Below are 26096 nucleotides of genomic sequence, written 5' to 3' on the forward strand. Positions count from 1 at the left end.
ACATCTAAACAATTCGTGTGTATGCAAGCAGCAAGATCCTGCGCGATCACGTTTTACGAACGATAGTTTTCATTGCGCTCAAACCAATTGAAATACCGTTTCTTACATTTTTTTTCCGATTGGATATACCGAATATTGAAATTAATAATAGTATAAGCTATGTATTTCTGTAGAAAGTTTTCAAACTTTATTACGATATCAGTCGGTGCTACATTCGATCTAAACGCCATCTGAAATTTAATTCGAGAATATTACATCAGAGGGAGCCACGAAGTTGGGAAACGACTTTCTTTCATATTTTGTCCGCTACTTTTTAACGTTGCTTTCCATGCCTTTCTGTTTCACGTGAACGGTCGAGAATACTATTGTGAGAATATTTAGTGTTTTGCTGTGAATTTTGTGTGACACTCGCAGAAAAACCAAGGTAAGGATTTTATTGCCAACTCGAGTGATACTTATATCCTTTTACAATTATTTCATTCATTCTTTCATCCGGAATTTATATTTCGTAAAGTTCGTCGATTACTTTCGATATTTACACTATAAATAAAACCATGTAACGTAAAATTTATCGATTTACAAATAGTTGTAAATTTATTACATTCGAAAAAATATAGATTTCGTCAAAAGATCTAAAATGAAGCGAGGTGTACAGATTGAATCCAAGCTTCAACTTTTTGACAAGTTGGATCCGAACGATGTTTGGAAAGAATTTAATTGTCCAAAATATGTCAGCCCCACCTGTCAGCCTAAAACTGATAAATTACCGAAAGAAATATACGACCTAGATAAACAATCCGAAGCATATATAAATTATTGTTTGCAAAAGCTAGACGAACTTATATCTGATCCTGTAACGAGTAACAGCGTACCCCGTATATCTAGACTTTTATACGATTATCTTCATCAAGTAGGAGATAACGGTTACGTATCCTTTGATGTATATATTATTTATATTCGAAACTACTTAATTTTTATAATAATCACCCCTTATTATTTTTTTGTTCATAAACAAATCTTTATTATATTTAAATTATTTACGAAATTTTCCTCAAGAACATCTTCAGAAAGTAAAAGATCTACCAACAGTAATGAAAATATTAACATTTCTGGCTAAGAATATTGGAACGGTTAAAGAGTACCAGCCACATCTAAATCAAATGTTAGAGCTTTGCAATTTATCGCCTTTGTTGGAAAAGACATCAGAAAGTTTAATTTGCTTTGATATAATGGAAGAATATTTTAGTTTATTAGGGCATCTTCTTCTAATTTTATCTACTAAGGAACAAATGTTAAAGGTCCACAAAGCTCTTCATTCGTTGTTATTAGAAAGATGCTCGACTAATGCTGCAGCAGTAAAGCTCAAATATTGCCATAGGGTTGTAGAAAAATCAAAGTTGCCAATAAGTGTGACCAATTTATTACAAGTTTCTCTTCCAGATATGTATGAAAAAGCTTTAGAATTGGTTTTCCTACTTTCATCCATCTCGTATAGGTGCTGTAAGTAGCAAAAACTGAATTCATTGATAGAATTCTGATTATCCTTAGAGAAATTTTCTTAGTATATTTTCCAATGTTAATTAAAGCTCATAGAATGATAGAAGCTGGTGTGCTTAATACGATACTGGTTAGGATTGATTTACCTTATGCTACTCAATTGTATTGTACAAGACCACCTGATACGCTATTAAATGGAAAGACATATTCCCAAGATATGACCCTTTTAATAATTACTACTTTATGGAATTTAATGAAATCTGTTCTTCCTCCAAAAGGCATGCCTATTAACTTGAAGAGCGTACCAACGTGCGGGCATTGTGCTTTGTGGTAAAATTTGCAAAGATTCAAAAATAATTAGAATAGAGTTTTGAACATTTATCCATACTAAGGTTGGTAACAAAATTTTCATTGTTCAGGAGTTTACGTTACGCGTTCGAGAGACAAATATGCTACAGCAGATATCAAAGTAGCAGTATAAAAATTAGAAATGAACTTGCACTTATTATTCTTGCAATTTTGGTTACATTTCCCTCTTGGAATTTCGTTAGTAGTGGTATAGCAGATACCGTTATCAAATTTTTAATCGCAATCGAGTATGGTACTGTAAGAGTGTTTTCAGAAAAAGTAAAATTTGGTAGGACCAACGAAGATTTGTTCTTCCAGAAAATCTTAATGTTAACCGTTATGCATCTAGCGCAAATCGACGCTTGCATTTTTGTAATTATATATTTAAAATTTTAATTAATTCGTATTCTATACTCGGTTACAAAGAATATCGTAAATCTGTAATATTCGCTTGTAATAGTTAATGGCAGAGAGGAAATTAATGGAAACTGTACTTCAACTTGTTAATCCGAATATCAAAAGTTTTAAAGTTAATTGGAGTACACATCAGTTTTGGAACTTATGGACATATGCCATCAATGTCTTGGCTGTATTAGCACCTAAAATGCCAGAAGAATTCGTAAGATACGACGGTACGATTAGGTATCTACAACTCGATAAACAAGAATTACAATTGTAGAATTTGTATTATATAAAACAATACCTTATATTTATAGATTATTAATGTTATTGGAGTGGAGTTTAAGTACAAATTTTGATGCAGAAATAATAATGAATTGTACAAAAACAATTTGTACAATTATTCTAAACAGTAATATATTTTTATTAGAGAATTTTCGGGAATATGGAACAACGTTGTCGTTAATTAGTTAGTTTATCTCTCCATTGACCTTTATTTATTTACCATTTCGATATCATAGAATAATGTTATGTATTTAACATAGTACAGAAGTAATAAATCGTATTTTGAACTTTGAGAAAATTACAACAATGGCTCAAAGAATTTTAACGTTGGCGTTAACATCGCTTGAAAGATTTCTGAGAAAACAAAAACTTTACCAAGAAATGTATGGAGAACAAAGTATTATATTTATTATGGAACTATTATTCCAATGTTTATATCAGAAAAATAAAGAAAATCAAATAGATCAACGGTAATATTTGTTTATATCAACAATTGTAAAATGCTTGCAACACGTTATGATATAGAAAGCCTTGGCAGTCTTTTACTAGCGATAGGTTCGTACATATGGGAATGTATAGTATGGTGTCCAGTGAATCTTGAAAAATTTATCAAATACGGAGGAGTATACGTTATTCTTGACATCATTCAAATCGTTCCATACCCGTCGCAATGTCTATTTCTCGGTGTTTTAACCGATATGTGCGACAACTTTTTTTGTGGACCTTACTTCTGTACCTGGCAAGGTATCGGTAAAAAGACAGGATTCATGTCTTTACTAGCAATGGTATGGCGAGAAGAAGAAATTCGGTTGAAAGTTAGGAGATACGCCGATGGTTCTTTAAAAGGCAAATTGTAAAATTATCGCAGCTATTTAGTACCAAAATAAAGTTCATTATTAGCTCTTACGTATGGTATGTCTTCTACAACAGACGAGGAAGTGCCTCAAATGGGCAATAAGCAGTGGTTAGAAACTTATCATACACAATTATGTGGAAATATTAGCCCTGCGATACTTGATTTGATTGGTTCTATTAGATCAAAGATATACAGTATTCGTAAAATTATTGAAAGAGACAATGAAAGATACGACATGGCAAAGGAGCGTTATAAAATATTGTATATTGATCTTACAATGGAAGACCGAGTAGGTATAATACAAAAAGGTTTTTCTAATTTGAACCTTTTATAATTATACGTAACATTGGTACTCAAAATCTTTTCAGATCACAATATCATCCATAGATGTTTATTTTAAATTAAAATTAGGCCAAGCATGGGTAGAAATTGCTAGATATTTTGAGCAAGTTGGTATCACCCCGCTTGGTATGGATGGTCAAACAATCTTTTTAATGATCCAACAATATTATTCATTTGGAGTAATGATAAAAGAAAGGCAGAAAAGAATAATGGAATTAGTAAAAAGAGAAGAGGAAATACAAGAGAAAGACGAGTATGCGAGGATTCGTGACTCTAAGCTTGCTTTATCGTTAGATGCATTCGACGAATTAGATTACATATATAGAACAACAAATAGAGCATACATGATAACGAAAAAATGTGAACAACAACAGGAGATTAATTCAGCTTTGAGTTTTCCACCTGGCTCAGACGATGCACACTGCCATAGAACATTCATGGATAAAGCAATGTTCACGGTAAAGATAACATTTTTGTTTTTTACATATATGTATATATTTTGTTCGTTTCTTCTTAAAATTGTTTTCTGTGCAGACTATCTTTGATCAAGATCATACGATAATTAGTAGTCTAATAAAAACGACAAGCCTTGGTCAAACAAAGGTTTTGCCCATTTCACCTCATCATTCAGATATTTTTCATGATACGTATTCTCTTGGAATTTCATGTTCATCGTTGTCGATTAACAGCTTAGAAGAATTCCACAAGAAGAACGTAACGCGTATAGAATAAAATCATACGGATAGCATTGCTGTATTCTAAAAAAATTACTTGTTATCATCGTTTGAAAATACAGAAACCTACATTACCGATCGAACTAGTAAGCGAAGTTATTTATATATTTTAAAACATTCTTGTTAATAAACGTTTAAGGAACGATTAAAAAACAATATAGTACCGATTGTATGGAGTAAACTAAAAACTAACGAAAACAGCTATTTTTGTACTTTATCGAAACATCGATAGTTGGTTTCATATTTATTCATAGTTTTTGGAAATGGAGAATTCCGTCTCGGTTTCTGGCATTCGGCATCGCGATATCGTAGATTTAGTCGTATAAAGTCCTATTCGAAACATAGCAAAGATCGAAGAGAATTCTATTGGCTCCGCCATTATCTTGGGTGTTTAGATTCTCGAGTTTATCTAGATAATGTAACGGAATCTCTGGCAGGAGAGCGGCCGAGGAACAGAACAACGCGGCGACGAGCCAGCCCCAGTGAGAGCCAACATGCCGTTCCGGCCGCAACCGATCGTCATCGTCGTTCTCGTCAGTTCGGTACCGGTTTAAAGACGCATCGAACTGAAATCCTCGGCCGTCTGTCTCGCCTCCTTGTGCACAGTTCGTGCCTCAGTTCGCGAAAGAAACACGAATTGATCGCGAGTTTCGCGTTGAAACGACCGCCACGGAAAATACTTTCTCGGTGACGTTTGTGAAAAGCACGGTGAACGTTCGCATAGAAATCCGAAAACTCGGTTCAACGTTTCCCGTAGTTTACGACTATTCGATTTGTTCGATCAGTTTTCCTTCGTTTCTCTACCTTTTCTGCCTCTCTATCTACCGTCCCACTCTTACTCGTCTAAAGTCTCTCGTTCCATCTCTGTCGTCTCCCCATATCCCTTCCCTCTGTTCATCCTTCCGTCATCGTCTCGTCGTCGTCGGTCGCGCGTAAGCCAGACGGGGTACGAAGAGCCGCACGGATTTATATATTCGTGTAACGCAGGAGAGTTTAGCAACTACGTAAATATGGCGTGTAAACGGTGGTGCTTTAACCGTGGCTGTGATGGAGCTACCAGACGTTGGCCGTGTATCCTGTTGTTGCTGGCCCTGTACGTGCTCGACACGAGCTTCGCGGACGAGTCCAGTGAGTCTTTTCTCGAATCTACTTGTTGCGCCCTATAACGTGTTCTCTTTTACGACTCGCTCGTGGATGCCTTTCTTGCGATCTTCCGAAAGAAAAAGTTTGCCCGTTGAAAGACAGAGCGAGAAAACAACCGTGTGCCTTTTCCTACGCGTTACTACTACGCAATTTCACTAAGCGTGACTGTCCCCTTTAAAGATACAACTTCCCTCGATCTCGTCGTCCTTCCTTTCTGTTGCACGTCTCTCATCGTGATAATCGTCGAGGAGGTGTGCGTGCCGCGTGAAACTTGCTCCGATTCGTCGAGAGTTCACGTTGGACTCTCGAATAACTTTTCTACCGTTATTAAAGAGAACTCTTGTATCTTACGAGATCTCTGTTGGTCAGGTAAGTCGGACCGATACCCATCGAGCGTGCAAGATGATTCGGTGGCAGCAAAACTTCGTTACTGTCTTCGTTTACAGAAGTCTTACCTTTTTTTCTTACGATCGTGTCGTAAAATAACGCCAACATGTTTTATTACGTTTTTATCGAGACAAATCTCTCTTCTCCTCGCTTCGTCTCAAACCTTCCCGTTTCGTGTCGTACCTGCGAATCTCTCGATAAACACGTCGTTGTTAGCAACATTGCATTAACGTATCATGTTATCGCGATTATATAATTACATAGTATCGTTCGATTTACAAAAATATTTGCGATAGAAAGTTCGTTCTATCGCTAGTGTCGCAAATTTTTTCATGGTCGATAAACTTTGTCGATACACGTTTGTTCCTCGAATCGTCGTGAAAATACAATCTCGCGATACTTTCTACTTTTATCAGGAACACGTACATTTACGAAAGCTACGTTATCACGAGATCCAAGGTGGGGAGCAGAGATGTTGATTTAGCAACGACAATAAAGACAATATTTGTAGAAGAAACGAAAAGTTCGAAGACGCGCGACGTGTACGATTTTTATGTACGATTTTTACGTCGGCTGTATTGGATGATAGGTGGAATTTCTGAGATGACAGATCAAGAGGTTATCGGAGGGAGGGGTTCGTTATATTTTTCTCGATTTCTACCGTATAACAATTTTATATCGAATATCGGTGTTTACGCGGATCAACTATGTTCGTTTATCTCGCGTTTCGTTGGAACTCGCGCTTCCTCCGTATTTTGTTTTTTGTCCACTGCATACGGTGGTTGATGCTATGCGATATGGAAATTGGGAATACTTTGTCCTTGTCGTTCGATGTTCGGAAATCGAGTGGTGACGTTGCATTTCTAAATACACTTTGTTGGACAAAGTGCTTTTACATAACGCACCTGTTGATTTTAGGACATAACGATGCAAGGAAACGTGTTTCTACTTTCCAGGTAAAATTTAAATTAAAGGATAACAATGAAAAACGCTACAAAGAACGGTGAACATTTTCTAGTACGCGGTGGAAATAAGATTGCGACCTTGATCGCTATCGTGTCGAATCAAACTTTTCTCAAGAGGAACGAAGGTTACCTTTGCAAATAGAAATGGGAATTGGGATTATCGAGAATTGATTCGAGTCACCGCGTTATTTACAAATAAATGCTAAACCGTCTTTCCTTGAGTATTTTTACCGACGTTCGTTTACAAGTAAAATGACGTTTAAGCGGTCGCCTTGTATATTTAAATGCTAAATTGGAGTCGTCTGTAAACAAATGTAGCGATTAAATTCATAATGACACCTTCGAACGTATCATCAGCGTTAGACTTTATTAAGAGTTACGTGACAAATTAGCGGAGAACCGAGAATATAATTACGGACGTCGCATGGAAAATATAACGAAGTTCGAAGTTACGCGAAACAAAAGAATGTCAATAACGAAATATGCGATATTGTCCGTGTATAGCAATTTAACGACAAGCACAGAGATAATTTTTATGCGAGCGGATAGCAAGCGAAATACTGAAAAAAATCATCTACTTCCGCGCACGAGTAGTTTTGTAGGTTTCCACGTGTTGCGCGCCATTCTTTTACGACGGTCTGAACTTTTCTAGATCGAGAAAGTATATAAAAACAACCGTGTGTCGTAACATAGGACTTATCGAAATTAGCGATACAGGCTGCCCTTTCCCCGTGGCTTCTGCGTTACTTTATCAAATTCCATTAAATATGCAGATACCAAAGAACGCGTCTGCAACTACGTAACAGGCGCCAAAGGCACCAGCTCCTCGTTTTATCTTCTTTCATTTCCTTTTCCATTCGTCTACCGCGCGAAGCGCCCTGTGCACAGATAATGGGTAAAGCAAGCAATTCTTACCGTTAAATACATCGTTAAAATAACGAGTACGTATTCAGACGCTCGACAGCACGGTGCGACGTGCATTCGCTGGCACGCTGTTGAAAAGAAACCGATTGGCTTTAAATTAAAAACGTGTCTACGTTTAAACGCCGCAACGTGAGTCCTAGGTTGGCAGAAGGTCGATGAATGAACAGAGCTGCGATCCGTAGTTCCGGTAATATACGTACATATACGCGATTACAGTGCGCGAATTGCCAACGATATCGACGTAGGTCGACGTTCTTTTTGTACGGTTCTCGTTGTCCTTTGACGACGGTACGATACGCTTCTTGGTCGCGAATTCGTTATTATGGATCGATCAACATCGATGTGAATTTGCCAGTAACGCGATTCGCGTAAACTTTTTCACAGCGAACGGCGGGTTATTTCGAACGAAAAGCATCCGGGATCGTCGACGATCGCGACGATCGCGACGATCGATTTCGTAACACCGCGCGAATCGTCTAGGTTCGCGAGTAAAGCAAGCGACATTCGCTCGGCCCATCGATTCCATTATTTTTTCCCGCGTTTCGATTCTCGAAGGCCTCTCCTGGAAACACTCTTGCGAAACAAAAGGGGTGTACTCGTAAAAGGCGAGCTGACGGCTGTTGGCGCACTGCAGCGCACTTTGTTTCGAGTGGTTTTTACGGCGACAATGGACACGCGTACGCTTGTTACGCTCCCCGGTCCGTCGCTTCGCGTTTGAACGCGAGACGAGTAGCTACTCGATCGGAACAAGCCGAAATTGTCCTCGCAAAGGACTGCGAAACGCGACCGTATTCCTCTCACCTCCGCTGGAAAAGCGCGCTCGTTCCTTTCAAGGCTGTAAGGGCAATTAAACGACAATGCGACTCGACTCGATGGCAACGAACGATGCAATACCACGAAGAAAGACGCTCCGATTCTCGGCAATGTACAATTTCTTATTTTTAATGGAAACGAGCAAACTTTGATTCGAGTGATAGACAACGAAATGAAATGTACGCGTACCGATACTTTTGTTCGTTCGAACGGTTAGGTATTTGGTAAAGAATGTCTTTGTTCGAACGTAAATCCTTGATTACGGTCTGGCAGTAGTTTCCGATGTTACCTTCGGGTGTGGAAAGTTCAACGTTCTCTTCGAATTAGTCCTTCGGATTGATGCTCGCGCTATATCCGTCGCGTCCAAACTAAAAATAGAAAACATCTGGACTCGTTGGCAATAAGTACGCGTGCTTATATCCATACAGTCACCGTGGATATAGTCAGCTTCTTGTCCCGGATCCCATTGCTACGCTAGTTGGTCGACGTAATCTATCTAAACGAATCGACGGTCAAAAATGTTGAAACGTACGAAAGTAAAACGCTCAAACGAACCGATATACAAGATGTCGAGTACTCGTTTCGGATGCCTGTGGTATACCGTTGGCGTAACCAAGCGCCTATTCGCCACCGCATTTATATAGATAATTTTCGGTGATAGATGTAGGTCATCGCTGATAAACATTCGGTGCGAGAGATCCTTGACTTTGACCGAGAGCCGTGATAAACGTAATAACAGTCCGTGCTCGCTGTATAATTGGCACTTGATATAAATCATGTTTTACTCTATAAACCCTCGTTGAAGGCCGTCGTGTCCAAAAGCTGACCTTCGACCAATCAGAAAATTACGTCGTCTGTTAATCGGAAGTTGCACCGCCGACTAACGTCTCGCTGCATTCGTAGCGGTACGAACGAGTTTCTTTTTTTTTTCTTTTTTTTTTTTCTTCTTTTGTATGCGTCTCAGTTTCCACTATCCCGCATATCGGACTTTTGTAGATCGAGTCACGTTACGTTCACCGAGTCTCTGCAAAGCTTTCGCAGACTCTCGAGTCCGTCCTTGTCGTCTTTACATTCGAAAATGCTCTCGAGCGTGCATCTCGTCTATTTTAGTCGTCTTCCATCGGACTATACCGTATAGTCGTCCGTATAGTCGTCCTATAGCGAACGTTTGACGAAGAACACGTGTGCGTCTCGTTGCGGTGTCTTTTTTCGCCATTGGCACCCAAGTACGAGGTAGCGTAACACCGTGTCTACGTAGCGAAAACACGAAGATGCGTACCACGCGCCCGCACGTATTCGGTTTCTGCGACGTATATCGCGTTCAATATGCCTGTAACGCGACATAATCCTATATCGTGTTCCTTGGCCGATCGGTGCAACGCACGTTACGAATACCCGCAACAGACAGACAGACGGTCTGGTCTCGTAAGCCGCTTCCTTCGGTAAATCTACACCTTCGCCGCATGCCGCTACCTCCGCCAGAGTTTAACGCTTCGAGTCCCGATCATTGAAAAATTGGAAAAGTTCCTTGGCGAGTTCGCGAAGAAAATTCGAAGTAAGGGTGCAGCGACCGAAACAAACCGAACACCACCCACGTGCCTCTATTTTGTACGATAGTAAATACGAACCCTTCCCTTTCCTTCCCTTCCCTTCCCTTCCCTTCCTTTCCTTTCCTTTCCTTTCCTTTCGGGCACGGTCCTTCCGATTACCCTTGATCATACCGTGTCTTGCACACTCTTCCTTTCCAGTCTAACGCAAATTATAGGTCAACCACATTGTCGATAAGCGTCGTATTGACTGTCGTCGTGCCGCGAACGCGTCGGAAGATTTGTTTTTATGTATTCTCCGATGTTAACCTCGTTTCATGCATAATTAACCCCGAGCGAAATTAATTATCCGCGGAGAGATAATTTCAATGACGTTCCAGTGGGGAAAAACAATCGTTTATCGTTAATGCTATTATTAGCGAATTGTTTGCCGTCGATTAATCGACAAACATTCAATTCTATCGTTAGACTGGACTCGATTAAGTCTGAAAATTTGTTTCGAGCTTCTTGTATCTTGTATCGATTTAAAGCGATCAACTATACTCGTGCATAGTTACTACGCTACTGCATACTTGTTACTTATTTCCATTCTTCTTATCGTATTCCAACTTCGTCTTAGATGACTTTCTACATTGTTTTAATACTGTTTGCAGTGTCTCTTAACTCTGATATCTGAGGAGACCTGCTAGCCCCCCTGTAACTCGGGTACCTCGTGATTGTTTCGAGCTGTACGTTACGTCAGGAATAACTGTAGGAGTCTAAACGAAAAATAAGGCACGGGGATTCGAACCAACAATCCTCCGATCCACAGTCGACCGCTTTACCTACGCGACCAATCCCGTACCCTTATGTTTCGTGTTCTTATTTGACTCCTTATTGTTGGGTATGGGAGGCGCGGATACTACACTCGGCTATCCTGAATTAACATTCATTCGCCCTCGAATGTCCGTTTTCTCGGGTTTCGCGTCTCAACAACAGTGCGCGCCGCACCCTCTTTCGCGAGTATACTCCCCTCTCTCTTTCTGGAACGGTGTTCTCTCTCAACGCCTCATTGTTGCCCGCTCCACCGTCCTTCGCGTGGCATTGTTGTTCATCGTGACTGGCCGGTCCTCTGCCGCTGTAACCCCCCATCCCGGACGAGCCCCCATATGTAGGAGTCTCAACGAAAAATAAGTTCATGTGAAAGTGTTTTTAATGGTTTCGATCTTTCACACGAACTGTCATGTACCGCTGCCCGGCACTCACATAAATGACATTTGATGTTTCAGAAAACGTTTCCCGTACATTTTTTCCTCTTACATTCGAATTGCGTTTAATCCCACAAAAATTTATCTTCTTTCAAAATAGCTTAAAATATCGTCACCAAAAAGTTATCTTTTTTTCCCATTTTTGGCCATTTGAATCATACTAGTCTATCACGTTACTCTTTAGATTATGTAACGAAAATAAATTTTCATTTTTCCTCCGTGAATACGGTAAAAAATATTTACTAAACTGTTAAAGCAGTATATACATATATTTTCTCTTTGGTGTAAAAGACATTTTTGCTGAATATTGTAATATGTGATCGTCTGTTCTGAGATTAATAACTAAAAAATAGATACAAGGACAATTGAAGTAAAAATGATAAAATATTCAATAGAAAATGTATTGTTTTGGATAGTTACAGATTGATAGAGAGTGTCATAGTGATGTTTGATAGAAAATTCAAACAATATATTTGAAACGGCGTCCAGCATATTATACAGACCTTAGCAAAAAAATGTGACGGTTTCCACGAAACTATAAAATTGTATTGTTTGAGTGGACACGGAACCGAATAAAATTCTTCGAATAATAGTAGAAGCAGTGTAACAATAAAATTTCATTAAAAGGATTCCTTTTGCATATTTAAAATTTTTCGAAATTTCATTCCGACGCAGAAGTACAATAGGTGGCGCGCGAGTGCCTTCACACGTGGCCCAGCGAATTTTTACAGAAAATTGAATACCGAAAAATGATAGAAGTATGCATACGAGCTTCACATCTTTCTTTTCAAATTGCTCGCATTTATATGCAACGAAAACTATTAATTTGTCCATGTCCTTTGTGTAACCGTAACATCAAGTTCAAAATTGTATAATAGAGTGTTCATATTTGTTTTGCGTTGTATTTGAATTTAATTACGCAAGCTGAAAGCTACCTAACTAGGCCGAATGTCCGTTTTCTCGGGTTTCGCGTCTCGACAACAGTGCGCGCCGCGCCCTCTTTCGCGAGTGTACTCCCCTCTCTCTTTCTCTCTCGGGTTTTGCGTCTCAACAGCAGTGCGCTCTCTTTCGCGAGTGTACTCCCCTCTCTCTTTCTGGAACGGTGTTCTCTCTCGACGCCTCATTGTTGCCCGCTCCACCGTCCTTCGCGTGGCATTGTTGTTCATCGTCACTGGCCGGTCCTCTGCCGCTGTAACCCCCCACCCCGGACGAGCCCCCATATGTAGGAGTCTAAACGAAAAATAAGGCACGGAGATTCGAAGCTACGATCCTCGGATCCACAGTCGACCGCTTTACCTACGCGACCAATCCCGTACCCTCCTACGTTTCGTGTTCTTATTTGACTCCTTATTGTTGGGTATGGGGGGCGCGGATACTACATAACTTTAATTTGCAACGTTGGAAATGTTGCGCGAGTCGTGTCGCATATTTGACAAGAAAAATCTATAACAATTCGAGCACGCTGGTCTGGTATCGGAAGAATGTCATCGCAGCGTGAAATCGCGAGTTCGTTGCACCCTCAATCGAGCGCTTACTTAAGCTGAAAGATGGTCGACTCATGGCGGAACTCGCGAGTGTACGCGTAGCGACTTGGAGCCGTAGGTGGACGAACCGACGGACGGGGAAAATGCTCGACGTCGAACGTGCTGGGGCTTCTCTCACCGGAAGCTCGCCGTTCTGTGTCGCGACCCCTTCCGCTCGCGTCTATAGGTATGTATTTCGATGCGTCTCCGAAATAAACGAACAACGTTTAATAGTCTCGCGACAACGTTGCGATGTTACGCGTATGTCTCGAGATGTAGCAGAAACGTGTATGGAAAAGTGAAAAGAAATCGGCGACGGATTTGCTCGCTTCGCTCCGTTGTATTTTTCAGGGTACCGTCGAACCATTCCAAGTGGAAACAAAGCTGTTAACGGTTACGATTGACATTAACGAACAGCATGGTCTTTGTGCGAGCTTGTCTCGCGTCTGGCAGCCATAAGTAAGCCGGCGCCAAATAATTCAGGAGATAATTTCTGTCGTACGCGATACGTAACGCGTTTCATACCGCTAACCTCGATAACGGATTATTGGTTTAATTCTTCGAGGCCGCAAGCGAATTGTGTTCGACGAACTCCTTTGAGATATCGGCGGCAATTAAAGCGAGCGCATCATAATTTCCACGTGTACAAGTTAGAAAAAAGTGTGACGTAGAACGTCGAAAAGTATTACGTGGATAATTGATAGAACACCTCGTACATAATTAGACGCGATCGTTTCGTCATGCTGCGGCGCAACGACGCACGCCTTCTCCCGATGGAAGCGGCCGATCATTGAAAGAAAACACGCGATAGAAATATGCGGTCATAAATGGAAGGTTAAATTCAGACTGTGAATGCATACGTTCGCGCTCTCGATACAGATTATGCGTTCTATATGCGTGACACACATTCCGATACGTTTCGCGTAATCTTCTGCCCTCGTCGACCGCTCCAACGAATAATGCATTCATATTTTTCAAACTGTTTACGAACCATACATCCGATCCGATACGTCCGTACATATTAATGGTTTTCGAAGGAAGAATCCTGCCACGTTTAATCGTTGCGTTTATCGTTACTCCTGCGATCGAACCAAATTGCGTTTGGCTGTCGCGGTGTCATCCATCCTCGATATTCATCCCATCGATCTCGTTAATGGCGAAAAGCATTTCAACGACCGATCGACTGTATAGAATTGCGTACCTCGCCATAACGTGCTATTCGCTTCGATAGGATGAATCGTCTTTGTTGAGCAACGAGGAATCGGACCGTAACAGTACCGAGAAAGGAACGTGGTATTGGTTCGTCGCAGTACGTCTTCCATTTTCGATATTACACGTAAAAGATGGAAATGTTAAGTTTATGCAAATGTATGTGCGAACGAAGTAAGGTTCAACTAAAATTGTATTTTTAATCTTAATCTTCGCGCTCGATGCAAACGAAGCATCGTCTACTCGGATGTTTAGTTTCTCTCTCTCTCTCTCTGTCTCTGTCTCTGTCTCTGTCTCTCTCTCTCGGTAATACTTTAACGAGTTACGTAAGTTAGGTATTCTAAAAAAAAACGTTCCAAGTAACTCCGAGGTATCGCCGAAAGAATCGTAACGACCCTCGAAGTCAATTAACGTTAATCGAGTACCCGTTAAAACGATTACTGCTCCAAATGAAATTTCGTTCGAACGGCCGCGGCGGTGGAATCGACTCGGTGATTTTAATTCGACGCGTGTTCGCGTACGTGCATCGTTACGCCATTTATTAACCACAACCCCCTTCTTATCGTCCCGACGATAACGGCGTAGCATTCTCGACCGATACACGTGACGTTTTACATTTTTACGTATAGACGGAACAGCGATCAATGAACGCGTTTCAATATTCCTGTTTGTTTTGACGCGTGCGCGCGTACGCGCGGATTTATTAATATCCCAATTACTCACACGGACAGATTGGTGTATAATTTTAATTCGTTCGTTGTCGGCAATGCTAGCAATGATTTTCTATTTTATCGCCGTATAAACAAACGAAGAATGAACTCCGAGACCAGTGTCACGCCGTTTACGACATATAATTCGAAGTATTCGTTTTTTTTTTTTTTTTTTTTTTTGTGGGGGGTGAAACGTTGGTTCCGTTGAAAACATACGTCGAAACTTTCGCCGCGTTGCGTCAAGCGTCAACGGGAGGATCACAGCGGTCATCGAGCCGGAAACTTGGCTTTACCTAATCTGCTTAACGGCGGGAAAACTCGGTTGCTAATAAAATATGAATCGCAAAGGGAAGGTGGACGTTTGTGCGATGTAAGAGCGTAACGTGAAATTATCGATGGTGTAACGTCCATTGAAAGATGTAATCTGTAAATGAATTGTTACCTTGGAAGTTGGAACTGATTCTTTCTTCTTGCCTCGAGGAATTGGGCAAAGTCCGCGACACGCTGGTATGTCACGGTACATAAAACTAATTATGGACACGTAGATGCGGATAATCGATTCCGTCAGGAAACGAACTTCTTGTATGATTCATTGTCAGCCGGTTTCTTTTCTGGAAGCATTTCGTCATTCGGCGGGTCTCCGTATGCAATACTAACGACCGTAAAGTGTACAAAACGAGTTTTGCTCGTCTCGAATCGCGATTACTTGGACAACCGCGACCGTTTCAACTCAACGAAATCGTTAACGTTAATTGAAAGTAATTGACGCGAACTCGAGACGGCAAAAATAAATTGGAAAAACTGAGCGCAGTCGAAATTGAAAAGCCGATAACGGTTAAACGGGAGGTGAGACCGTGAACCGGTGATCTTAGGAGGCTGCGGAGCAACCTCGGTGTCGTGTTTTTCTCTCTGCTAGCATACCGAGAGGAACAATGGTCGCTTTCACCGAAAACCGCGACACTCGGGCTGTACGAGCGTCGAGAAGTGGTCAGGGCTCGAGGGGTCTTTGGCCCTTGCCTCTTTTTTCCTTCACGCTTCTTTTTCGTCATTTATAATAATTCTATAACGTATACTACCGCGGGCTTTTTATTTCGCGCGTAAACCTGCGAAAAGTGACAAAGAATCGATTTATTTGTCTCGCCATAACGTTCATTTCTTTCGTCCATTATGGCAGTAAATAGACGGTAGATGTTTACGATCGTGTCGTTACTCCGCTAGCTGACCTGAAAATCCATCTACCGTGTCGACGCGTTCCACTACGATTCGTGTCGCTTTTTTCAGAAATTTCTGTGGGCCGAAATAGCGAGTAGTCTCTCTCTTCTTCACGCTTCTCGGAACTCTCTAACGAGCCTCGATGGTCGAGCATCCGTCGCAGCAATATTATCGTTACATTTCCTATAATCCCGCGCGATATGCTTTCCTTTTATCCCATTTTACGAAAAATTCAAAGTCACGTCGAAATAGCTAGATAGAGGGCCGAGTCGGACGAGCGGATTCTCGTTAACCGTTTGGACCAGTCTCGACTTTAGAATCGCGAATCGGAACGATTTCACCGAGGATCGTACCATGTTTACTTTCTTCGGGGAAAGCGTTTCGCTGTTTCAAACTGTTATTCGCAACGTTAGCTACGAATCGCTTCCACGTTCTTCTACGAGCTGTATCCTATCCCCGTGACGGGGAATCGGTCGGTATTTCTGTAGCCAGAAATTGCCCCGTTGGTTTTTCGTCTACGAGTACACGACGAGTACACTCGCGATACGACACGTTTCAAACGACTTGGCCTCCGACAGGAGCGCCAGCAATTATGTTTGACAACGCGAACGAATCGTCGCGCGCGACAAGCCTTTTATGTAGAACGAAACGACGAACGAACGCAACAGACACGTGCTTCGTATACGGATGGCGATCGAGTGCACGCTTTCAAACTCTGCCTCGTAAATTGAGAATTTAGACTATCCCCAGACGACGGTCTATCGTAGCGTGGCGCAAGCCGGAAGGAAAATCCAATACATAGGCCACGCGCGGTTAAGCGTGCTCGATTGTGAACATTTCCCACGTGTCATTGAACCGTTACGTTCGCACACGAACCGAGACTACAATGGTTACGACCTTTTCCACGCGATTCGAGCATCGTTAACACGTGAAAACTGTTACGAATACACCGAGCCAAATTGCTTCGGCGAGCTTTGTTCGCGTTCCTATTAAAACGACCTATACGCGTGGGACCGAGTGGATCCCGCGTGTACGCATAGCCTTTAACTTTGAAGCGACCTACTAGGAGTAATATTTCGAAAACTGTACATCTAGGGTTTATAATTTGCCTGCAAATTGCGTACCTGTTACCCGTTCGGACGTTTTCTTCGCACGTTTGTTGTTCGCGCGTTGGAAAAACAATGCAGAATCGACGAAAAAAGGGAACTCGACTTTCTTACCTGGCAGCAAGCATAGCTAATACAAAGACAGCCGCTGTATAACCTGTTTCAGGAGAGAACGTTAAGTAACTTTTACCTGAGCTCTGTCCGCCGCGCCGCGGCGAATCTGCAGTCGATCCGAACCGTGGAATTCGAGTATATCGCTGAAATCCCTTCGTAAAATTCGAATCTCTCGAAGCGCTTTTATTTACAGGAATTACATCTTGACCGTTATCGAAGTGGATTCTCGTAGCGTATTGTCTTTACGAACAAAAGCTGCTAAACGTTCGAACGCCGAGCACGCGAGGACTCATTGTGTTCGAACGTTGAAATGCTCATTGTTCGGAACATGCGTGTACATATTATCGTATTCGTCGAAGCGCAATCAGGTGAAAACACGTCTCCGATGCTCGTATTCGATATCGAAAGGAGCGCTGTTTGAACTTATAGAACGTTCAACGTCAGAGGCGCTAACGCGCGATAATTCGGTAGTAGATCGAGAAGCGTTAAAGTAGCCTGTCGCAAACGGTAAAAATAAATATCCTCGAGAGCGGGGTACGTAATACGTATCGAGTACGCGTAACGACCTCGCGCCACATCTTTTTAAGGAAATTCGAACATCGTCCGATGACAACTTCTCGCGACGAACTTTTTTTGCGCGATAAGAATCGCGACAATGGACAGCGACGAGCTCGAAATGCTTGTTAAAGTCGCTGATCAAATATTATACCAAGTGTTGCGACGAAGGAGACGCGATGTAGCTAGCATTCGAGATTTTGTTTCTATCCACGTGTAAACGCGACAGACGCGTCATCCGGTGCGTATATGCGTCGACATCTGGGCGACGCGACGCCGACGCTTTCTTGGAACGACTTCGACTTGGAAATCAGACGTCGTGGAAAATATTTTGGTCCCTGAACGGTAGCGCGCGCGCGCGCGTCGAGCCCGAGCAAGTTGAACGCCGCGCTCAAATAAATTGGCGTGACATTTCGGTCGGAGGTCGGTTAACGATTGCAAGTTGAAAGTTTAATCGAGGCTGGTTTCGGAGCTTGAAAATTTACCGACTGACGTCAGCTTCGTGCATTCCCCATCGTACGTCGGATCGCCAATTATTGCTTTATCCGGTCGCGATACAGTTTGTCACGATCGCTTCGCGTCCGTTGCTTCCATTTTTGCCGGATTAAATCTCGCGGTGTCCTTCGAGTCGAACACGACCGAAAACCAGAAGATTCTACCTACGTACGCTTTCCTTGATTCAGCGAAATTATTTCATAGACTAATCGCAAATGGAAAGTATTTTTATGCACGAGTGGATATTTGTTTACGTTCTATTCGTAGCAAACTCTGTTCTTCTACTAGTCGATTACACGAGTAAATGGAATGTCGTTTAGAGTCGAAGGTAGATGAACGGAACGCGTAGAAAGCATCGGCGAGGGGTTAACGAAGAGGCATTGGCATCGATGCGCGATGATTAGAATTCATACTGATCTGGGCCACTGACTGGACGCTTGGCGCAGGCCGGCGCGTAAAACGACTAAACGACCCCTTTCATGAACGGCAGACGTGGTCGAGTATGCCGGCCACGATCCATAAATTGATTCGAATCTGTCGTTCGACAATGTGCGCTGCTTGAAATTATCGTCGCGATGAAAATTCAAGGCGAAGCCACTTGTCGTTCGTTCGCGTCGGCTTTGTTATCGAAACACGTTCGATGTATTCGGCGATACTGTCAAACGCTATAACTGAACAAAACTATAAACAAATGAACATTCTTGTACTCCGTGAACAACGCGTATTCGTATTAAAAACTTGATGCTTGCAGATCGATACCTCTATGACCTGTATCACTCGAGAGGTCAATCGCGGGCCGAATATGAACCAACCGAATTCACCTACTCGGCGATCGACAGAAACGAAGGGTTCAGCAGGGCGCGCCGAGCCGCGATCGAGAAAACACTCGTCACGACGGAAGTGCCCGAGCAACAACCGCAAGCAGTCGTCAATACGTCGAACGCATCGGTGAACGTTTCCTACTCGACGGATAACGCGAACGAATCCTCGACTACAGCTTCGTCCCCGTCGTCGACTACGGTTTTAACCGTTAAACAAGTGTCCTCGACGACGCAGCAACCAACCCCGTCGGTTTCGCCTCCGATCGCCTCGAACGCCACCTCGACCAAGGATACGGTAAGAATTTATTGTTAGCCGATGAAATCGTTGCGGTAAACGATCTCGCTTGATGATTACATCCAACTGTAATCCTAATTGAATGAATTCTCTTTGAAACAGCTGACGGGAACCATTTGGGCGAATCGCACCATGTGGGACAAGGTCACGGATAAATCATCGGAGACTAACACGAGTTCGCCCAAGGTCCCGGAATCCGTCACCGAAATCACGGACAATAAAGACGACTCCGATACCACTATCGGAGACATATCCATTAGCAAGTTCTCCTCGGATGTAACCAACAAGACTTTATCTCAACATAATATTTTGAAAATTGTGTGCGACACGCATCAGTATTACAACAGCACGTTCATCATCAACGAATTCGTGGGTAAGAAGTACTGGGTGGACATAGATGCTCATCCGGATTTGAAGGTCAATCATTTGCTCAGTCAGAGCCATCGCCGAGCTGCGGTGAGTGTTGTGTGCAACCGCAGCCATTTTTTGGTTTGTTTAATATCGTATTAGAAATGAATCAATATTTATTAAATTTCTTTTCCGTTGACAGACCGTCAAGTTGAAATTCGATTTCCCTTTCTATGGCCATAAAGTTCGTAACATTACCATCGCCACGGGAGGTTTCCTTTATACCGGCGAATACGTCCACAGTTGGCTCGCCGCCACCCAATACATCGCACCGTTGATGGCGAATTTCGATACGCGTTTGTCCAACGACAGTTACGTCAAGTACGCCGACAACGGTAAGTCGTCGTTAGCGACTGATAACGATGCAGAGAATATTTGTTCGCTGATAGACGGATTGTAAGCAAACCGAGATTTCCGCGTTTTATTGCAGGAACTGCATTCACGGTTGTATGGGAAAAGGTAGTTTTGCAAGACAAACAGGACGCCGGGGCGTTTACCTTCCAGGTGACTCTGCATCAAAACGGCGACATCGTTTTCGTCTACTCGGTAATTCCGTTGATGGTCGAACACATCGAGGATACAGCGCATCCTGTCAAAGTCGGCCTCAGCGACGCCTATATCATGGACAGGATAGTGTTCTGTAAGTACATGTATCGCGAATCTTAAAGAGAAATAAGAATTCCATCTACTCGCGTTTCGTTCAGAGTAATCAAATTCTTCCGTTCTTTCCTCGCAGTTGTTCGCAGGAAAACAATTTACGAGTACCATCGTGTCAACTTCAATCGACAGGATATCCAGAATTGGACGGTGATCTATTTGAACGCGTTACCCACCTGCTTGGAAATGGACAACTGCAGAGACTGCTTAACCAAATTGAAGGATTTCGACTGCAAATGGTGTTCCGAGTTGAATCAGTGTAGCACGGGAACGTTCAGATCGCGGCAAGATTGGTTGTTGAAGGGTTGCGACGTCAGGAAGATAAAAGAGGTCGACAATTGCCCACCACCCACCACTACGTACAAGGAACACGAGGAAGAGTTCAACCATGTTTTGCACGTGCATTCGGAGGAGACTGTTACCGTCAGTGAAATGAACGCCAAGCAGGAGAGACCCGGAACGAGTTCCTTGGAATTTGGTAAAATCGAAAATCGAGATATTTTAGCTTTCTCCCACCCTGTATATTCTTGAATATGTCTCCAAGCAACAATATTATCAATCGTTCGTCTTGTTTGCAATTCGATCAGGTCGAAACAACAATATGAACATGGGAGTTTCTGGAATAATTGGAATTCTCCTCGTGGTCGGTTTAGTCATGGGTTTGGTGGCCTGGGCTGCGTACGCTTATCGCAATCCTCATAGCGCGTCCGGACAGATGTTGATCAGGGTAAGAATTATCGATGTCGATTGTTTATTACGAGAAAGAACGAACAAACAAAGTGACGTGTTTCATATTTCTGAATAGTACCGACCAAGTCAATGGAGTTGGCGAAGAGGAGAAGCACGTTACACGGCAGCAACCATTCACATGTGATTCACATGGGTATATCGTAATCGAAGCGCACTCATCGGTTGGTACAGAATTGTCAGACCAAACTTCCTACTAAGCGTATACTGTACCAAGTCTGGGACTTTTTACGTACGGAACCGTTTCCTTGCAATGGCACGTTTGTCACTTTGTCAATTGTCGCGTAGTAACGGGTAACGATTTTTAAAGTTACAAAATGAGGACAGTGCGCATTTAATTATAATCGAAACGTTCAAGTCACATCAAAGAAAAAACCGAGTATTTTAACATTGTATATTGTCGCAAACATTGTAACGCTATTCCGAAAGTAATAGTCATGAAACTTATATGGCGACAACGGTATAGAACAAACTATTCGGAGTAAGTTTTTTCATATAAAATGGCTCGACGACAAAAGTTTATTCGTAGTTAAAATTTTGGACAGGCTTGTATAGTGATATACCGTACAAGGTAAGTAAACCATGAAATTTATTTATCCTGATTATTTTCGTTGTCAACGGAACGGGCTAAACTATTTCACCTCGACTAATTTTGTTGGAAAGGATCGCAAGAACGTGACTGCATTGTTTTTTCGAATCTGAAAGTAACCTCGAAAACGTATACGGCAGTTTCAGCCTGTAGAAATGCCTAAAGACAAATTTATATCGCAGGGACTTATTATACTGTGTGTCCGGTAGAGGTTAACCGTAAAAATACCAGACTGATCTCCGCAACGCGTAATTTTTCGTAACATTTACCATTAGTCATTGCCTCGCGATGTTCGAAAATAACGACGAAACATTTCCAGAGCAAACGATGAAAAAACTAAGGGACAAACGGAGACCGGTATTTTGTTTCGTTGACTTTACGAAAACATTCGCGACGTTTTCCGAGTCAAAGTAAGGAACCGTGTGAGGCAGAGGTCCTTAGCCTGGATATCGAGCATTTATGTGATTATAGTATCATGTGGTATACCTTGTTATTGTTTAAGAATTCGTTTTTTTTTTTTTTTTATCGTTATACAAATCGCAGTAATTGTTTATATATATAATCTCCGCGGCGTGAAGAACATCGAGTTAAAGAAATCAACAATCGAACGACCAAATTCTTCGATCTAGCTTATCGAAATTGCAGTTCAATTATCATACACGACTAAAATATTTAAAAACCCTTTATGAACTTTTAAAAATGATTATCATTCATGTTGTCGTATCGCGGATGTCTTCATTTTCATTGTCGGTAACACATTCCAGAATACGCAATTCCATCGAACAGAAAGTATTTATCGCAACAAATTAACATCTCCGTGAACTGCAGTTTCATTTTTATTTTTTTTTTTTTAAATTTTAAGCATATATATATATTATATATATATTTTTTTTTAAGACAAAATTTAATAAAATATAAACCCTTTAAATGGCTTGCGAAGGCAATAATGATAAACTCATATCAATCGATAACACATTAGATCACCAGTGTATATAGTAGTACATTAAAGCAATATAATTTTTATGTAATTCTAAGTGTAATTAATGTCTGAAAAGGTGCCTTTGATCGACTTTTTGATCCATTTATTGGCGATAGAATATATCGATTAAATATTTTCTACTAATCACCGTGAATCGAATTTTATACAAATCTTCAAACTGTAAATTATAGAACGATCGTCTGTTTGTTGAAAACACCTTTAGTTACAATTTAGACGATTTTTAAAATAACTTGTATTTGTAGCAGCGAATTTTTATCTTCGTAACGATGTCAAATCGAACGATTTTTCCAATTATATTTGAAAACATGTCTGCATGATGAAATTACTTATAGAGGATTATAAGAAACAATTATAAACATCACGGTTAGTTTTTCTTACATTACTGTGTACGTTTTAACTCATAGTTTGTGATAATAAATATTACAATTATTACAATAAATGTGTTTTATTTTTAAACCTTATCCCCTTATTAACGTAAGTTAATTATTTACATTATTTGCAGTTTTCGAAACTCGTACTACTCTTATAAGAGTCGCTATTTTCTTTAGATTTTACATAAATAAAAATTAAAAAGCTTGGATCAGAACCCTGGGAATTTTGCATCAGTGGCGCCATCGGTGGTAAACCGCCCAAATTTGTAGTGAAAGTGGTTAATGCTAGACGCCGCCACTAATCTTTATGGTCGTCGCTATCTAGTGTTCAGAGGCTGAACTAATTTTCGGAGTTTGGTTAGAGGTTCTATCGGGAGAACGCTTAAGCCTGTCGCCGATTAGTTCCTTCTCGCAACGCTAGATGGCAACACCGTCGACATTGAACAAATGGCGCCATCTAGCGTTGCGAGAAGGAACTAATCGGCGACAGACTTGGGTGTTCTCCCGATAAAAGCGCTAACCAAACTCCGAAAATTAGTTCGGTCTTTCACCCTTAGACGGCGACGACCATAAATCTTAGCGGCGCCATCTAGCGGTAACAATGAAAACTATTATCACTACAAACTTGAACGTCTTGCCGATAGATGGCGCCATCGTAGATTCACCAAATTAGTTTCACCAAAGTAGCAAAATGGCAGCTCTTGCAAAAGCTGTACAAATTTCGAAAAGTGTAAATAATGTAACGAAACTGTTAACAAACTTGTCTTTGACTCCAAATGTTAAGTCCATCTTGAGCCCTATACGTAAACAATGGTTCGTTATTTATTTTCATTTCATTTAATTCTTACGATTTCAACATGCATAACGGCCACGCATTTCATACGATACTTTTTTTATTTACCGATTAACATGCAAACTAAAGCGGTTCTACAAGATCTATAAACATTTATGTTACGTTATATTATGTTTAAAGTGATTCTCATTTTGTTAATATTGAATTATTTATAATTAGCACTAAATATTTGAGGTTATATTTCAGGATACCTAGCTCCCAATATGCACTCATCCATACTACACTTAAACAAAATGACTTAATGGAATTCTTTGATAATAAGGACAATTGGGGAAAGACTTCAGTAAAGGTAGGACGGTCTTGGCGGAAAGACGAATTAAGGTTAAAAAGCAATGAAGATCTTCACAAGTTATGGTAAACATCATATTAGTATATTACACGTGGCAAATGTAATATATTATAATGGTAATTATTTGTAAAATATTTAGGTTTGTGCTACTGAAAGAATACAATATGCTTTTAACTATGGAACAAGCTTACAAGGAAAAATTTGAATACTTCCCTAATCCAGAAAGAATCGATAAAATCTTGAATAGCATGTCAAACGTGGAGTCCGTGGTTCGTGAAAGAAACCAGGCATATTACAAACTTGAAACTGGAACAACTGGAGAACGACCCGCGCAAATGTCATACAATGCTCTTGGTATGATATGTTTCATATTTGGCATGTATGTCATGACAAACAAAAATTGCAATAAAAAAATGAAACTCTTGAATTTTGTTTTCTAGGTTTACGTTACTTTTATCGAATGAGTCAGTATAGTGTACCAAAGTATATGAATACTAGATGGCACAAACGATACATGTTTGGTTACGGGGGATATGCTGTTCAGAAATTTTTACGACTCTATAGAGAGAAACTGTATAATATAAAACGCAGACAACGAAAGTTTGTATCGCTATTATTTTATCAGAAAATATTTGTTAAATTTCTACTAATTTAGTCTGCCATATCAAAATATTATTTAAATCATTTTAAATTTCAGCCGTGAGACCAATCGCGTGGGTGTTCTAATGCGAATGTTCCCAAACCTTGATCTTGAAGCTGCAAAGGAACAGTATCCAGGAGCAGATATAGAGAAATTAATGAAGATGAGAAAGGTGGATGGACATTTCCAACGCGAATAAATGCATTTTTTTCTGTAAATTATACCTTTAGAATCAAATGAAATCTTAACTTTAACGTAGGTATCTAGATTTAAGATAACTAAAAGTATTCTCCAAGAAAAACTGTCCAATTCCCACTTGTGGTACCACCACTTATTAACATTTGCATTGCTTAAACATTCTTCAATTGAGGAAAACTTTTAAAATGTTAGCAATTGGTCAGAGAAAACAATATGATTAATATTAACGCAAATGCATAAATGTTATAAAAAGGCATAAAATAGCTGTATATAATACATAAAATATTTTCGTGATTGTATAATAATTAATACGTAAAATGTGGTTAGTGCAGTAACGCATATATTATATTGGATAATGCGATAATTCGCTATTGATTAATTGCTGCTTATCCATTTATTTAGGACATCTACGAATGTAATGAATTTGCAAAACACACAGTTGTTAATGAAATAAAAGAAACAACGGGAAAGAATTTAACTCGTCTTTACTGGTATTCTGTTGACTAGTCATAATTTTATTTCTATTCATTTTTTTTTTGTAACTTTGATGGTTATGTCCGACGGCATTGACATTGTGCAAAAATTCCGTAGTCATAATAATTAAGAATCATGCTTATACGAAGCATGTAAGAAGTGTAATACTTTGTCCTATTACACGCGCTGGAAACTAACACAGGGAACTGATTATATTTCCGATTTTGTTATCGTGTAATACAGAAATTCATTAATTTAACGCTTTATTGTTTAAATGCTTTATCACAATTATTTACGACTACATGAAATGATGCATATAGTATTACGATTTTATTCACAATTG

General features: G+C 40.7%; 3 protein-coding genes across 5 annotated transcripts; all 3 read left to right on the top strand.

Moving 5' to 3' along the window:
• The first annotated feature begins 71 nt into the window (after window positions 1–71).
• Window positions 72–4628, top strand: LOC128872444 (uncharacterized). 3 transcript variants are annotated; one of them, XM_054115125.1, is made up of 7 exons: window positions 74–424; window positions 1776–2487; window positions 2562–2999; window positions 3068–3375; window positions 3460–3674; window positions 3754–4185; window positions 4262–4628. In XM_054115125.1, exons 3-7 carry the CDS (start codon window positions 2836–2838, stop codon window positions 4457–4459), a joined length of 1317 nt encoding a protein of 438 aa, XP_053971100.1. In that variant the 5' UTR covers window positions 74–424; window positions 1776–2487; window positions 2562–2835; the 3' UTR covers window positions 4460–4628. The 3 variants fall into 3 exon arrangements, with proteins under 3 accessions (XP_053971102.1, XP_053971100.1, XP_053971101.1); XM_054115127.1 differs by lacking the exons at window positions 1776–2487; window positions 2562–2999 and having other exon boundaries at window positions 72–424; window positions 3274–3375; XM_054115126.1 differs by lacking the exons at window positions 74–424; window positions 1776–2487; window positions 2562–2999 and adding an exon at window positions 879–928 and having other exon boundaries at window positions 3274–3375.
• Window positions 4629–4930: 302 nt separating this feature from the next.
• Window positions 4931–23367, top strand: LOC128872043 (plexin domain-containing protein 2). Its single transcript, XM_054114333.1, has 8 exons — window positions 4931–5589; window positions 19163–19527; window positions 19630–19983; window positions 20078–20270; window positions 20366–20575; window positions 20672–21070; window positions 21180–21319; window positions 21398–23367. The coding sequence occupies exons 1-8, from the start codon at window positions 5472–5474 to the stop codon at window positions 21464–21466; spliced, it is 1848 nt and encodes a 615-aa protein (XP_053970308.1). The 5' UTR covers window positions 4931–5471; the 3' UTR covers window positions 21467–23367.
• Window positions 23368–23951: 584 nt separating this feature from the next.
• Window positions 23952–25752, top strand: LOC128872046 (39S ribosomal protein L47, mitochondrial). Its single transcript, XM_054114339.1, has 5 exons — window positions 23952–24112; window positions 24339–24506; window positions 24581–24795; window positions 24882–25041; window positions 25139–25752. Exons 1-5 carry the CDS (start codon window positions 23991–23993, stop codon window positions 25278–25280), a joined length of 807 nt encoding a protein of 268 aa, XP_053970314.1. The 5' UTR covers window positions 23952–23990; the 3' UTR covers window positions 25281–25752.
• Window positions 25753–26096: the final 344 nt, after the last annotated feature.

The sequence above is a fragment of the Hylaeus volcanicus genome, chromosome 2, assembly GCF_026283585.1.
Source record: "Hylaeus volcanicus isolate JK05 chromosome 2, UHH_iyHylVolc1.0_haploid, whole genome shotgun sequence".
Lineage (NCBI taxonomy): Eukaryota > Metazoa > Arthropoda > Insecta > Hymenoptera > Colletidae > Hylaeus > Hylaeus volcanicus.

Coding starts and splice junctions, on each gene's coding strand:
- LOC128872444 (XM_054115125.1), top strand. CDS start 2,836: ATGGCTCAAAGAATTTTAACGTTGGCGTTAACATCGCTTGAAAGATTT. Junction 3,376..3,459: donor CGCCGATGGTTCTTTAAAAG/GCAAATTGTAAA, acceptor CTTCTACAACAG/ACGAGGAAGTGCCTCAAATG. Junction 3,675..3,753: donor ATCTTACAATGGAAGACCGA/GTAGGTATAATA, acceptor AAATCTTTTCAG/ATCACAATATCATCCATAGA.
- LOC128872046 (XM_054114339.1), top strand. CDS start 23,991: ATGGCAGCTCTTGCAAAAGCTGTACAAATTTCGAAAAGTGTAAATAAT. Junction 24,796..24,881: donor AATGTCATACAATGCTCTTG/GTATGATATGTT, acceptor TTTGTTTTCTAG/GTTTACGTTACTTTTATCGA. Junction 25,042..25,138: donor ATAAAACGCAGACAACGAAA/GTTTGTATCGCT, acceptor TTTAAATTTCAG/CCGTGAGACCAATCGCGTGG.
- LOC128872043 (XM_054114333.1), top strand. CDS start 5,472: ATGGCGTGTAAACGGTGGTGCTTTAACCGTGGCTGTGATGGAGCTACC. Junction 19,984..20,077: donor AGAGCCATCGCCGAGCTGCG/GTGAGTGTTGTG, acceptor TTCCGTTGACAG/ACCGTCAAGTTGAAATTCGA. Junction 21,071..21,179: donor AACGAGTTCCTTGGAATTTG/GTAAAATCGAAA, acceptor CAATTCGATCAG/GTCGAAACAACAATATGAAC.